This window comes from Plectropomus leopardus, chromosome 24 (assembly GCF_026936395.1).
Source record: "Plectropomus leopardus strain MGB_pleo_1.0 chromosome 24, ASM2693639v1, whole genome shotgun sequence".
NCBI lineage: Eukaryota > Metazoa > Chordata > Actinopteri > Perciformes > Serranidae > Plectropomus > Plectropomus leopardus.
In genome coordinates, this window is record NC_142199.1 from 14,787,370 (window position 1) to 14,803,266 (window position 15,897).

The 15,897-nt window shown below is 40.3% G+C and overlaps 1 protein-coding gene and 1 pseudogene across 11 annotated transcripts in view; both read left to right on the forward strand.

Annotated features, from left to right (window-relative positions):
* r3hdm1 (R3H domain containing 1) overlaps positions 1-8,334 on the forward strand; it is a 58,081-nt gene extending 49,747 nt beyond the window's left edge. For 8 of the 10 annotated variants that reach the window (XM_088074161.1, XM_088074160.1, XM_088074162.1 and 5 more), the window contains 6 exons: positions 1,965-2,068; positions 3,898-4,079; positions 4,728-4,869; positions 5,736-5,833; positions 6,069-6,153; positions 7,039-8,334. In XM_088074161.1, coding sequence (XP_087930287.1) covers positions 1,965-2,068; positions 3,898-4,079; positions 4,728-4,869; positions 5,736-5,833; positions 6,069-6,153; positions 7,039-7,364 — 937 coding nt within the window. In that variant the 3' untranslated portion in view covers positions 7,365-8,334. Of the gene's footprint in view, positions 1-1,964; positions 2,069-3,897; positions 4,080-4,727; positions 4,870-5,735; positions 5,834-6,068; positions 6,154-7,038 lie in introns of those variants that run through there. The other 2 variants (XM_088074169.1, XR_015775813.1) reach the window with 2 other exon arrangements.
* Positions 8,335-8,480: 146 nt separating this feature from the next.
* Positions 8,481-13,607, forward strand: LOC121963693 (uncharacterized; annotated as a pseudogene). Its single transcript, XR_015775814.1, has 3 exons — positions 8,481-9,000; positions 10,935-11,029; positions 12,569-13,607. The product of XR_015775814.1 is annotated as an uncharacterized LOC121963693 (transcript).
* The last annotated feature ends 2,290 nt before the right edge of the window (positions 13,608-15,897 follow it).

The following is a 15,897-nucleotide window of genomic DNA, read 5'->3' on the forward strand; positions in this document are numbered from 1 at the left end:
TATGTTCATCCTTTTCATAACGACAGTTTCTGACAGCTGAAGGAGCTTTAATCAGATTCAGGCGAGATTATTGGCTCGCCTTTAGATGTTCTTTGTCCCAGAAACCGATTTCCAGGTGCTCGATGCCGTTTCTCACTCCTGAAGGTGCCTCTTATTTATAGACCTGATGAGTGAATCCCCAAAGCATCTCTGAGCCAAGGTCATCTTTGCTCACTGTGGAGGGGGGGGGATGAAGTGATCACCACGATCCTTTTGGTGAACCAGGTCCGCGTTGTAGCTGATGAATGTGGACTCCGCGCCCTCCCTAAGAGCTCCACTCGTTTTTCTCCATTACTCTGCCGGTGTGGAGCAGTGTGAGCGCTGTGCTTCTCTCATTATAAGCTGATTGATAGAACTAGTTCACAGAAAGCAAAACATGTAATTAGTTTCTACCTCCATGGACCCAATCAATCTGGATACTGGTGAGCGGAGCACTACTGGGACCGTTGTGCACGCTCGTATACATAACAAACAGCAGACATGAAACAGCCATGTAGGCAGCCATCACCTGCAGAAGAACAACGCACACACACACATACACACATGAGAAAGAAGAGGTCACTCTCTCATCGTCCCAGCTGTAAAATGAGGCTGCTTTAGTAGGCCAGTCAGTGTGGAAATGATTTATGCGGCAGCGTTGGAGAGGCTCAGTGTTCTCCCACGAGGCCCGACTGTCCACCTGCAGCCTGCTTTTTCACCAGCTGTACATGAGTCCCTGCAGGCAGGTTGCTTACCGAGCAGAGCGCCTGCTTTGCAGATGGACTTAAAGTTAAATTTCAAATTTAACACCCCAGCTGAAGCGCTAAGATCTCGGCGCTCCTGGAGATTTACGTCCGTGCAGGTTTAGAAGTGATTTTCTAAACACTTTTAAGGCCAACTTAGGTGTGAGCATCGCATCTTTTTCTTCAGGTGCTAAGGCTCTGCAGCGCCAGGAACACTTCTGCTGACAAATTTAGCAACATTTAAACCCCATACAGAGTATCTGCAGATATGGGAAAAGTTTTTATTTGAATTTGCATTTGCAGATTATTATTTTTTAGATTGTTTGGTCAATGCCACATCCAAAAACAGTATAAACTGCCCATCATTTTTTTTTAAACAGAGCTGAGGACGTGCTTTGTTTGAGCATCAGTATAATACTGAAATGTATTCAAATTAATACACAGGGAGACAGTAATAAGCAACAAATTCTCACATTTCAGAAGCTGAAACATCAAATGTTTTTCTTTTACTTTTTAAAGAATGACTTTTAAACAAATAGTCAATAATGTCAATAAACTCAAGCATATTGTAATTAATTCTTAGCCTCCTCATCCCTGCCTGATCAACTCAGGGTTCCCCACACATTCACTTATTTGTTTAATCAACCTGCCACGATTAAAACATCTGTCACCACAAATGGATTTTCTTTTTTTTGGAGATGGACCGTTTATTAGGAGCATTGTTAGAATATATATACTGTTCAATTATTCATTACACTCTCAGAGTGCAGAGCGTACTCTGGAGCAGCAGAACATCAGATGCAGTGAAAGTGAAACTGAACTGTTCACGTGGCTGGGTCTGAAAGTTTGCCTTCACTAGCAGCAGCTTCTCCATCGAGCTGGTCTGATCAGCTCTGAGCAGATCAAAATATCAATCATTCACTCCGCATCACAAAAACTGCTGACTGCTGCTAAAGAAAAAAAAGAACTCCCATCTGCCTTGTGTTCACGGTCCCACAAAAACCTAGTTTTCCACCTCATTGTGAGCTCAGGAGACATATAAATTAATTCCATGGGAAACACCGCATGTTTTGTTATTATGGCCAATATGACAATGCAACAACATTTAAGTTGCGCTCTCTATGCTGTAAAAATTAAGTCTTAATTTAACTTGAACTCTGCAGAAGCTCTGAAACACTTGGTTTCCTCTGTGTTTATTCACAGTTCCACAGTGAGTTTCCTGCCTGCCCAAATGATGGAGCAGCTCCAGTTTCCTCAGACCTCCTCCCCCTGCGTCTCCCAGCAGCATCCAGGACAACAGTATGCAGGTATGCTCCCCTCTGAAGCCCAGCCACTCCCAAGCACGAGCTCCAAAACACACAGTGATGTGCAGCAGGATCACACAGCACAGCGAGAATATTCAGTCTCTGACATTAGCTGCCCAGGAGATTCCCCATCACTGCCAGCGCTCCGACAGTCTTTATTTTTTCCCATCTCTCAGTGTCAATAACCGCAGAATGCATCCCTCCATAGCTATGACTCGGCCTTCATAATGAAATAATCTTCCCCGGGTTTACTTTGCCACTGTGTGAGCGTCAGAAGCGTGATTAGATTTACACTCCGGATTTTCAAAATGAGAAAGAGTGAGGCGTGGTGATGACGGCTCCCTGGGGTGTGGATAAGTGAAAGTGATTTGCACATCCTCCTCTTCCTACAGAGCTGCATGGAGATTAAACAGCCGGTAGGTCGTCCACTGTAGATGTTATGTTGACGACAACTCAAAATGTTGTTTAATACGGTAAAAAAAACATTGAAATGAGAAAACACTAATGTCATTGTGACTCTTTGGATGAAGTTTTTGGCAGCTTTAATGTCAATTATGCTGCAGCGGTTGTATAGGGATATATTATCACGTGGTTTGGCATTGGCCAATCTGATATTACAGTAAAAATAGTCCTTGTGTCCCAACTGTCCAACTCCTAAATGATAATTCTCTGCTTAATTTATGCTGTGTGTACTGTGTGCATCTTCTACTGACGTTAAAACCAGGAAAAGACACTTAGGATATTACAATATCCAAAATCTTAGAAGATATGTAGTCTCATATTACGATATCAATAAAATATCGATAGATTGCCCAGCTCCATGTATAAAATAAAAAGCTAATATCAGCAGATATATCCGCTTTGGCAATATATCGGTCTGGTTGTAATACATATTTATTGGTAAATTGGGAGACGGATAGATGAAACTACCAAAGTGAAATAATATAAAAATAGGATAAAAAATTACTAGTCAGTCTGAAAGAATAAAAATGGCCATAATAACCCATCTTTTCATGTATTGGCCTTTCGAGGACTCACAGAATCACCGTCCAGAGGCCCAGGTGGGGCAGTCTCCTTACTAATGACCTTTATTATTCATGCCTGATTATTATGGGCGAGCGATGGAGGGAGCCATCATTTCCAGCCCGTCAGTAATGAGGTCAGATGAAGGTCTCGCTACGGCCTCACCTACAGCGTCACCAGTAAACATTTTTAATTGGCTAGGCCGGGGCCAGAAATAATCTGCAGATTAAGTCCAAATATCCATTGTCCTTGCTACTGTTGTGAGGTAATAATTCATAAATCAACAGTGGCGTCGGCTGTGCAAAGCTTATATTCTGATTTTTCACTGAGCTTTATGTAAACAGAAATTAATTAGACGGAAAAATGATATACTTTTTGAGTTCATGGAGCAGAAGGTTGCTTCTCAACCTCTGATTGTTTAGGGTTTTTTGTTTTCATGCGTCACAAACTAATAAGATAATTGGATCTCCCGGATCATTGCAGAGGATTTAGCAGCAAAAGCAAACGGACTATTATTGCCACTACGGATGTGCCCTTATAATCAAGGCACTTAGAACCTAATTGCTCAGCGGCTAACGGTGTGAAAGCGACGTTTTCACTGATGAGGTGTGTAGCTGAACAAAAGTGCTGAAAGGGAGCTTTTGGGCAAAAACACATTTAGAGTTTGGTGCATAAATTATGAGTTTCTAGAACAAATTAAATAGAAATAAGAAGTATTAAGTGTTGTCTGCCTGACCTGATGTGCCTCCTGTCAACACTGTTTTTCAATTATAGCTTGTGTTTTTCCTTTTTTGTTCTTGTTTGTGCAGGGCTGTTACCCCCTGCTCCCGGCAGCGGCATGGTGATGCTGCAAATGACAGCACCCTCCTGCCAGCAGCCCCGGGCCCCCTCCCCCTGCCAGCGGAAACAGCCCAGCCACAAACACCCGGGCCCCGAGCACCAGCGCAGCCGCAGGCCTGCTGAGCTCCCCCCGCCTCCAGACAACACCCAGGTACAAACGCTGCCCATGTGCATCGACACCATCACTCAAAACAGCACCACTTTTAAAACAATGGTTAAAATAAAAAACAGCATTTATGCGCTGCAAAGTCCTCACATTGTGTTCATAACCTTTTAATAACCTTATTGAGGTTGTCTTGTGGTTGTGAGAAGATTTAATTAGCTTTGTCGCCCAGAGGTTTGACTTGACAACAACAATATCCAAATAATGTCAAATTAGATTATAAATTTGTGCAGGTAATGTTTGCCACATAGGACAATACAGTATGTGTCAGGAAGTTAAGACGGTCACAAGAAAGCAATTTGAAAGGCAATTTAGTTTGGTTGTCTGAGTCTGCAGTGACGTGAGAATTGGGCCTCCCCGGCGCTCCAGGCAGGTTAAATGTCGAAGTAAATAGGCTCTGCAAATGAAGTCAACGCTGGCGTAACCTGAAAATGAGGAGAAAATAGTCCTTAGCATTAGGGGGTAATGGTACATTAGGGGGACTAATGTGGATGGAACGGTACATTAAAGCAACAACTTGAACAGCAGAATGACTTTGCAAAAGAGAGAAATGGCGATGGTTGCTTTTTTTGAATGAAAGTGTTTTGTGTTCTTCCCCGTTTCCCTTTCGTTGCACCGCCGGTGTGTTGTGTGTAGAGCAGCTTGCCCTTGTCTCCGGCACTCACTCCCTCGCCAGGCCAGCCGCCCAGCGTCAAGGGCCTCCCATCAGGCATCTCGTCCATCCCTGTCATGGCCCACCACCCGCCGCTCCCTACAGCCTTCTGCCACAGTGGACAAGGTCAGAGACACCCGGAGCACCACTGTTTACGCTCTCACAGACCAGCATTTAAGACATGCTCAGAGCAGGCGAATCAAACTCTGTGGAGGTGTATTATATATATATAATACATATATATTTCTGCCTCGATCCTGAGTGTTAGTAAGCATTTTAATCATATTTTGTTGCAAAGTTATCATCCAAACAGTGATTTCAGTTGCACAAACAAAAATCTGTTTTGTGCATCGCTTAATTTACTCTTCCGCTCTTTTTTTTCCAGTTTTTTAGTTGGCTAACTTGATCATTTTTGTTACTTATAAGAAAATGTTCCCTACATTTTTCAACTCAGTAGTAAAAGCACCCGTTAAAAAAATGTAAGTGTGAAGTTTAATATATCTAGTTAGCTGGCTTACTTATTACAATTAAACACAGTATACCAACCCTTAAAACGAAGATTACACTAACTCAGACCACCGAAAACCTGAGCTAACTACTGCAAATCTGGCAAAAGTCAATTGGCTACCTAAAAGGGGGCTAGGTTGCAAGCTTATACACTAAAGACTAATTTACAAATTGGACTTCATAAAGGTCCAGAAATTACACAGAATGGATTTTGTTTGCTCAAATAATGTTATTAATGTGTTGGCTGTGCTACTGGAATCACTAAATTAGCCAAATGGCTTAGCAGGCAGTTAATATCTGGCAAAAATCAGCTAGCTACCTAAAGAAGGCAAGGTTGCATGCTAAGTTTGCTGAGGATTTAGGTGCAAATATAACTGCATACAAACTCCTGGTAACGTTGGATGTTACGTTTTTTAAAAGGTGCAGATCTAAAAATCCACGGTCTTTGATAACTTTCTGTGTTTTGTCTATATTGTATCGTGTAGGTGAAGCACACTACTCTCTACTGGGCCAACCTCTGCAGTACAAACCCTCCATCAGACCTCCGCTGATCCACACTGCCCACATGGTGGCCAAACACCAGGTCAGACACACATACACACACACACACACACACACACACACACACACACACACACACACACACACTTATAATGCTTGAACACTTTGAAATTGTGTTTCTTTCAAGTCTTCTATCAGTAATAAAAGTTAAAACTGTGGTTATTTGTCTTTATCAAATAAAGCTATTACATATCAGGTCAGCACACATCCCCTCACTCCTCCACTAATAACCTGACTGCTGTCCTCTGTGTCCTCAGGGTCCACTGGGGGTTTGGCGTAGCGGTCATGGGAGGAAGGCCAGCAGAAAATCTCTGTCTTCAGATCTCAGTGTAGGTGAAGCAGGTAATAGGAAGTCCAGAGGGAGGCTTGAGTTTAGTGAACCCTGAGTTTACAGTGCTCTTTTTTAGTTTATCAGGTTCTGACCAAATTGTGACCTTCCCTCTACAGAAAGAGGCTAAATACATAAACCTGGTATATTGTGAAATGATTTCTATGAAGCTGTGTGTAGGAGTTCAGTTTCTCAAAACACCAGAGTGAAACATCAGGCTTCAGATGTCAATCATAAATGAAAGTCGTGTTCAGATTCATCACGTTTGATCAGCTCAGCTGCTGTGTAGTCTATTTAGCAGATTAACTGAAATAACATCAGGTTTTTGTTGTGTCAAAATATGCTTGCCGCGCTCGGCAGCTGTGGAGAAAAGCGTCTGTTTGTGAATGTAAGCAGAATAAATTACAGACAGGGCAGAATTCACACCTGGCAGTGGAACCTGCAGCCCCGGCGGTATTGTGCCGAGAGAAATGTGCTGATTATTTCAAATATAGCGTCGTATTTTTTGCACTCGCCGAGGTATTTTTTTGCATTATTCAGGTGCTCTTGTCAACAATCGCACTGGTACAATCAACAAGGAGGGGGCTCGGCGGCGGCCCACTGTGTTGTGCATTAAGTGTCAGTGGAAAGTTCAACATTACATCATTGCCTCTAAAATGTCGTGCTTTTTAGACATTTTTTAAAATATGCAATCTATCAAAAACGAGTAAAAACACAAAATGTTGTGATATTTTCTATAAGTTATAGCTCGACTGACCTTCCACTGAGAGCTTTAAAGCTGACAGCAGCACTTTATTTGAAGCCTCCCGATGGTGCAGGTCTGAATTTTCTCTTCACCCATGACAGTTGTTTTATTTACTGGCTCGGCTGCTCACGGTGCTGTCTGTGTGTGTCTGCAGTGAGCAGTCAGATACTGGAAGTGACAGATCCTCCAGAGGGGATCAGCTGTACAGACTCCCACCACCTCCTGGCAGAGCTCTGCAAAGGGGGCGAATTGATCCAGCGGCTGTCGGACCATCAGCCCCGGCTGTGCAACAACACGACCAGAGACGCTCCCAGCGGACACCTGGCCTCATCATACTCCATCTTTGCCATGCTACCCTCTAGATACGCTGCCCCGAGCACCGCGCTCCACCACCACCACCACAGCAGGCCCCCGGCCACCTTAAAACTCAGAACTAGACACAAAGGGGAGCCGTGTGACTCGGACAAGGCCGGCTCATAGCTGCTAAGATCTTGGTGCATCTAAGGAGCGCCACATGAACGCACATCCAACCACCTGCCTCTGCTGCCTCAGTCTGGACTGTCTCGGTTCAGACTCTGTCCAAATCAAAAATCAAATGTTTGAAGAATGAATGTTCACTTTTATTTCGTTTTAGTTCATTTTATCTTTTTTTTTTTTCTCTGGCCGACGGGTTTTTTTTTTTTTTTTTGAAATGCGTCCGTGGCCGCTGAGCTGGCCCCTCTCTATTCTAAAAATTCTAGTTTGCTGTTTAAAAGTGTTTTTGAGATGTTTGGGATTCAGTTGTCAGCTGTTTGTGACTCCACTGTGGCTCTTTTGATCGCAGGTGTATGAGTGTGACGACACGAGCTGAACTTGTTTCTGGTTCAAAAATGTTTTTGTGCCCACTTTAAAAATTTGTGAAATCGGGGCTCCGTATTGCATTTAAGAGCGTTCACATCAAAGCAGTTTTATTTAACATCCATCAATAATTCCACCATGTGTCCACAGACTCATGAAGCCGAGCAGCATTTATATCCTGACACACAGGACTGGGTTTCCTCTGTCGTTTACATGCTCCCAACAATAACACGCAGTAACACTTGTACCATGTGAGCCCATACAATAATAAACACTGAATAATAGATATACTACCTGAATTATTTAAAGTCACTTTTATACATGGTGAATGTTGGATTTGCACTGAAGTGATGAACGAGATGGAGGTTGGAGTCGGACAGGGCCTGGATTTTCTTTTTATCGACCCCCCTCGTACCTGTTTGTTGCACTCGGCCAGGCCACTTTCTTTTATATTTAATTAAAATGTTTATATGCACAAGAAAAATGCAATCGAGTTTGTCACTTCGGTTCTTTGTTTGTGTGAATCATGAGAGGTGTTCTGTGTCTGGTGTGGCTTTTCTTTTCTTTTTCTTTTTTGTCTTTTGGTTTGACTCTAATAAATGTTTGCACCACATGTGTTGACATAACTTTTTCCAGTGCTGAAAGGCGAGCAATAATGTAGAACTGAGGGGTGTATTAAAATGTTTCCTCGGAGCAAGATGATGAGGCAACTCTGTGGAAAATGTTGCCTTAGGTTTGAATCTGCCTTTTGGGCATTGCAGAGATATTTGCTCTGCTTAGCAGCCTAATTTCCAGCTGCATAAATTAGCCATTTTGAACCAACTGTCTCCTCTGTGGGTGAAATGTAGGGAAACAGAGACACCTGGTGGACAAATGCTGCTACTACAGCTTTTAACTGTCAGACAGCTTGAAGCAGAGTGAAAGTGAAACTACACATTTACATGTAAATCTGTGTTTATAGCAACGGCGCGCGCTTTAGCCCAGCCAAAAAACGGTCTCTGGTGTCGCGTGCTTAAAAAAAAAACGCGCCTTAGCAGTTAGCTGGTATGTTAGCTAAGCTTCATGTCTGCAGCCGAGATGGAGACCGACTCCCGAAAGGAGAGGAGCAGGACGGTGGTTGTGTCCGGTGTCCCCGACGTGTTACCCCTCAGCAGGATGATTGACAAGCTGACAATTCATTTCCAGAGTCGCAGGAGGAGTCACGGAGGAGACGTCGAGGTGGTGAAATATCCCACCAACATGGACGGAGTCGCTTTTGTCACTTTTGACGAAGCTAAAGGTAAACTAACAAGTTGTAGCTAAACAGGCTACTAGGTAATTATAATATACTGTGTTTGTTTGTTTGTTTGCGTGTGTGTGTGTGTGTGTGTGTGTGTGTGTGACATACGTTAATAAACAGCTTAACTGGTGTTTATAACTGACACGCCGAGCTCAGTTTTCAAAATGACAGTTTTTAGTTTGACTTCCTTGTTCAGTAGCTCCTGTTAGTGCCTCTTATGTGTCATCGCATTTTAGTCATAAAGCTAAGCATCAATAAATATCCGGGCATATTGAGATACACAAAAAGTAAGTTGACAACACATGCAGCTGGTTTTAATGTATTTCTGGTGTGAAAATGAGTGACCTAGCCTTTAAACCATTAACACTCCACTACACACAGAAGTCGATGATTTTCTAACGGAGCCTGGTACACCTGCACCTGTTTGTACTCTTCCAGCCACCTGTATCATAAAATAAAATATATTTTTATTTCGCCAATTTTGTACATTTTGAACAAAACTATGTATTATGAGTTATATTGACCGTGTTGAGGAGTAATTTGTCAATAAAATTCAAAAGAAATGTAATTGTAATCAGTTACTGAGAAAAAAAGTTAAATTGCAATTACTAATCAAAATGTTGGTGATTACAAAGAGGTTACAGACTAAAACAGTCTTTTCAGTAAAAAGTTCATATGTTAAATAAAATGTTCATTTTGTTTTTTTACATCTTTTTTTTCCATATTTTTGGACAATGTGGATTAGCAAAGTCATTAAGACAAATTTGAGCGCAACGAGTCTTTTCAGCATTATTGCCAATTATTACACATTTAACAGGGTAACTCATCATCTGTTACATATAACATTTAAAAAATAACCTTCCCAACACTGTATATTAATATATATTGACATTTCTTCCTTTTTACGGACTGTTCATTATTTATAGGAGGTGAGGAGATGGTGAAAAATAGGGGAGGAATTGTCTTAGAGGAGGGACATTCAGCTTTAAATGTTCATGTTTTGTATTTATTCTAAGTTGCCCCAGAACCCCCGAACCCATAACTGGGTTTGAAAAGCCTTTTTCTTTAAAAAAAAAAATTCAAAACCACAGCATTTATCATGGCCAGAAACTGTAAAAAAATAAGAAACTGTGAAATGGGGTTATTTGCTTGCATGCTTTTTTTGCTCCAGTCACTCAGGTCAGACTCAAGGAAAAATAGTTGTAGCTGTGGGGTCACGATATATAGTTATAAAAAGAGAAAATGGCATCCCAGCTCTTCTCTGCTTTAAATAAATAAAGTACAATCCTTAAGTAATGCTAAATATTTTTGCTAGTGTCCCAACAAAGAGCAAAAACAGTATATTCTGGTAAAGTGGATCAGGAAATAACCTTAGCAAATTTGATTAAAACAAACTTTTTACTTAAAAACTTTTTAGACTGAATATTTTTGATGATCAGAGGAGTTGACTAGATTTCAATTTCCAGGTAGCTGTGTGGTTATATTTTATTTATTTGTTTGTTTTTGATTTTTATTAGCTGTGGCTGGACTGTAATGGCAGTATATGAGAAGCACACCTGAGGCCGCATCAGTGAATGGCAATGAAAATACATAAATGCCTTAAACCAACTTCAGTCATTGTTTAATGTATCGCCTGTTTTATGCTCTAATTGGTTCCCGTGGGAACGACAGCTCCACCCCATGGGAACCAATTATACAGTACAAAACATTATTTACTAATTTATTTAAACATTTATGTACATGAAGAGCTGCTTGGATGTGTGCCTGGCTGATGAATGGTTTATTTTGCCATATTATAGTCACACAGTAGCATCAGACGGGTAGATAATAAATCGGCTTTGTGCAGCCTCCGTGACAAGAGTGTCTTTATGAAGCATCATTATAATGAACACATGAGTGGAGACCTTGCAGAAACAGTGCGGCTCTCTTGGCAGATGCAGAGAGGGCGGTGCGAAAGGAGCAACACATCATGATGGACAGCGAGTTTCCTGAGGACTACCTTCTCACTGTGTTCCCCTTCACGACTGATGTAAGTTGACGTTTTAAGTAAAATTCATGTGATTTTGGCTCATCTGTAACTTTTAGTTTTAGTTTATTTATTTTCACATTTGAACATAAAAGAAAAAAGAAAAAGGGATATATATTAAACTGTTTTCATGTGCAGGTGAGGTAAAAAACCTACAATGGGCCTCCGGAAAATAAGGAAATATATCACATATTGTGAAGTGAAATATCAATATAAATACATATCTTCCACCCAATCAACAATACTGAAAAGAAATGAACATAACATCAAATAAATCAGTACTAAGCAGAAACGCAGCAGCCACACAACACAGCCATAATCTATACAGAACCAAATCTTTGTGATATTAAACCACTTTTAAGTTTCTTTTTGTATTGGGACAAAAACAAAGAATGTGTTCAAAAGTTCAAGTTTATGTACTAGAATTGTAGATAAAACATTCATTTAAGTTTTCTGGAAAGTCTGTTTTTATAAACAATACTTCAACCCACTGAAACCCTTTCTTTCAAAAACATGGAAAGAAAGCAATGAGTAACTTAAGAAAAAATGACCCAGAAATGTTCAAGAAATAAGTAAATAAAAGTACAAAAAATGACCTAACTATATATAAAATAATAATAATAATAATAATAATAATAATAATAATAATAATAATGAACAAACACAAACAAACAGGAAAGTTAAAAAATAAATGAAAATATAAGAAGAATTCTCTGAAAAAGCTTGAACCCTGAAAAATTATTTTAAACATAGAATTACAATAATTAGAAATATAATGGGGAGAGGGTGAACAGGGATCATTTTCTGAATCGACTAATTACTTGCAATTTTGGGGACATTTCTTGCAGAGTTGCTCATTGCCTTTTCCCCCATATTTTTGAAAGAATTTAAAGCAACTTGCTCAGGGATTCAAAGGTTTAAATACTCATGAAAGGTGTCCAAATGCAGCACAAGGAGTGATGTCAATCAAAATTTGACATAAAAGAATATATATAAAAGCACCAAGAATAAAAGAGCCATTGAAATGGTATTAAAGTGCAGAATGAAAACCATGTGGTGTGTGTGTTAAAATAAATAAATTATAATAAATATACAGCTGTTTAAAATGCACAGTGTGTACAACCTGAATTCACAGATTAAAGTGCAAACAAAGCCCCTGCACTAGTTAAATAAATTAACAGTCTGTTTTTGCATCACGTGCATGATCAGGCCTCATAATCCTCCTCTTTAGCAGATGGATGTAATAATGCACGTTTTTTTTATTATAGTTCCTTGAGATTTTGTAGCCTTGCTTCAAACAAAACCAGTGTGATTTTTTCAAGTGAGTTTCTCGTCAATTAAGAGTCCAAGAAACCTTGATGTAATTTTAGAAATTTCATCCCCATCCATTTATCACTTTGCTAGTTATATTTCATTTTCCCTGCAAATACACATTACATTAGTATTTAAGAAGGCCTCTGTTTAGTTAATTCATAAACTCTGATTTATTTATTAATTTGTTTCTTATCAAACTGGTACTTAAAATGTGTTGTTGTGCTGCAGGTGTTTTTATACGTCCCCAGCGCTACGGTGGATCTCTCCCTGTTCGGCAGAGATCAAGCCTCGCTGATTCAGAGTCTGCGGTCCGCTCACAGGTCGCTGCGTTTCAAGTGTCTCCCCCAGCAGATGAAAGCCACCATTGAAGGGCCTTTTGCTGCCGTCCAGGCCCTGAGACAGGACCTCACCCTCAGGGCCAGCCGGCTTAAATCCCAAGTCTCAGCCCAAACTGCTGCCGTCAAACTAAGAGAAACTCCTCTTAATCCGAGGGTAATATCTCATCATGAGTCCGTGGCCTCTGTAAGCCGCAAAGCTAAGCCGGGACTGCCGAGCTCAGACTGCTTATCGACGCCGCAGCAGACCCCAGGTGAGGCGGTCCAAAGCCGGCGCTCAAATGCAAAAACTCAAAACGCTTCCCCGAGGCGAAAAGTTTCCCCTGAGAGAGTGGCTGTGGGGAGTCTTTGTGACACACACAGTGACGGAGAGGAGGAGCAGAGAGAAAATAGGACCGAGCCAGCGAAGGCCAGCCGCACACAAGCGCTCAGTGACAGGGTTAGATCTTCCTTATCAGGCAGAAACCTTCTCCCTGCACAGGAAATATCAGCAGAGCGGCCAAGAGTAGACGACATTTCAGAAAAACGCAGCAGACCAGACAGGATTTCAGTACCTGAGATCAGAGGAGAGAATCATACAGACTCCTTCTACAACAGCTCTGACTATCTGAAGGAATCAGATCAGAGCAAAGCAGCAGCTAAGATCCTCCAGACCAGACGTAAAGGCGTCTCACAGAGCGATACTGTGGACGGAGACGAGCTGTCTCTGGATCAGGAGGAGGGGAGCGTCTGGGTCGACTCCTATGTATTCAGATACATTAAAAAATGTGACCAAACGGAGTTTGACAGATGCTTGAAAGGTCTTGATGTGTGTGTCGAGTGTGAAGGTACCGAACTCACGCGGATTTTGTTGACTGAGAGAAAACCTTCCAAGACAGAGTCGAGGATCCAGGAGGCGCTAAGTGACTTCAAATTTTTGGTGAAGCATTGGCAGTTGATGTTAAGAGTTCATCAGATTGACTTTGACACGGAGGAGAAGAAAAACAAACTGATTGAAATCTGCGATGATTTGAGTTTCCTGTACAAAGATGTTCTCTACGTGCCGGAGGATTCGTGCATTAAAATCATCGGGATGTCGATATTTAGTCACTTGTTCTGTCAGACGGTGAAGGACACATTTTCTAAACTCACAGACTCACAAAACCTTTTTCCTCCATATTAGCTCTGGCTCTTGGACCGGTTCCATTCAGGACTCTTGAAACCTTGATGCTACCTAGTGAACCAGCCTGCGTTTCCAACAGCTTTGTGCAGAACCATAATGGAAAACCTCTAAAGGTCGTGGAATTTCACAATCACATTTTCCAGGCTTGGAAAGGTCATAAAACTAGTAAAAAATCATTGAAAGCTTTGGAAAAATCATGGAAATGTGTTGTGTGTAATACATTCAATTATTTTAACACACTTTGGTAATTAATTTCTTTTTTTTATGAAAACAGGCTTGGAAAACAATGTTGGCAATTTTTTATCTGTAGGGTTTTGGGGTTTTTTTGGGTGATTTTTATAGCAGAGTTAACAGTTTAGGGCAACCCCTAAACTGTTAACTCTACTATAGTATAGTATAGTAGCTCTGTGCAGAACCTAAGTCCTCGCTGCAGTGGTTGCAGGTTTGATTCTGGCCCTTTGCTACATGTTGTCCCCTCTCTCTCTCTCCCCCTTTTAGACTTATACCGTCCTATCACAATAAAGGTAAAAGCCTAAAAAAAACTTTAAAAAGAAATCAACATTGGGGACATTTTTTTGTTTGTTTGTTTTGTTTTTCTTAAATTTGTGAATTTGTTTTCATTCAAAAAAGAACATGGACCAAATATTAAGGAGACCACTGCACAACTTACTGTTTTTTGGGTCCAGCTGAGAACCAAATGTTCAGGTTCTAGACCAGTTTATTAGTTTATTAGTAAATGCTCTGAACATTTTAATATTAGATGCCAGAACCAGAATGAAACTGGTTCAATGATAGTGGGAAAGGGTCTCAGAGATGGAGCAAAAACAAATGCTTTTATCTGACCACAGGATGGCGCGTGTTACCCACAAATCAGTCTGAAAACAGCAGCTGAAGTGAAGGTAGATTACAGCCAGAGTTTAGATCCCTGTGAGACACTCAGTTATTTTTCACATTACTGCCTAATATTTACAACCATAGAAACTGTATCGTAGATCTATCTGCATCCATGACTCAGAAAAAAACAATTAGTGCTTTTACACATTAAAGCAGCCCAAAGGAAAATAGTGAAGAAGAAGAAATGATCTAAAAATTTGCGAGAAATTGGGGGAAAACAATTACAAAAAAATTACCTAAAATATGTATACACATAAAAAAGGAAAGTTATAAAAAGAAATGACCTGAAAAATGCTTAAAAATTATAATAATTCTCTAAAATAATCATTTTAAATGTATAATTATGATAATTTCCAATACAGTTTAGCTTTAGAATTTTTTCTAGAATTTTAAAAGTGATTTTATTTGTTAAAATGTATGTTTGCCTTTATTTAAAAGGACAGCATAGGAGTAAATATCCAGGAGAGAGAGGATGACATGCAGCAAAGGACCATGGGTGGACTTGAACTCGTGTTAACAGCACAGTCGTTATATATGAGCTATTTCTCTACCAACTGAGCATCAGGCTGCCACGATGTAGCAGCTTTTAAAGAAAACCTAAAAAGTGTTGCCAAGTCTTTTCTTTTTCATTTTTGGCCATTTTTATGGAAAACTTTGGTGATTTTTATTTATTTATTTATTTATTTTTAAGAAAACAGGTTTGGAAGGCATGTTTTCTTTTTTGTGGAGTTTTTGTGATTTCTTTTCCTTTTTTAAAAAAAGAATTTGGCATTTTTGTATAGAGAACTTTGGTAATTACTTTCTCTTATTTTGTTTTAATTTTTTTATGAAAACAGACTTGGAAAAAAGTGTTGGCAACCTTTTTATTCATGGGGGATTTTTTTTTGTGATTTTTATAGAAGACTTAAAAGACCACTGCACAACTTACTGTTTTTTGGGTCCAGCTGAGAACCAAATGTTCAGGTTCTAGACCAGTTCATTAGTTTATTAGTAAATGCTCTGAACATTTTAATATTAGATGCCAGAACCAGAATGAAACTGGTTCAATGATAGTGGAAAAGGGTCTCAGAGGAAGTCATAGATGGAGCAAAAACAAATGAATGTACTTTTATCTGACCACAGGATGGCGCGTGTTACCCACAAATCAGTCTGAAAACAGCAGCTGA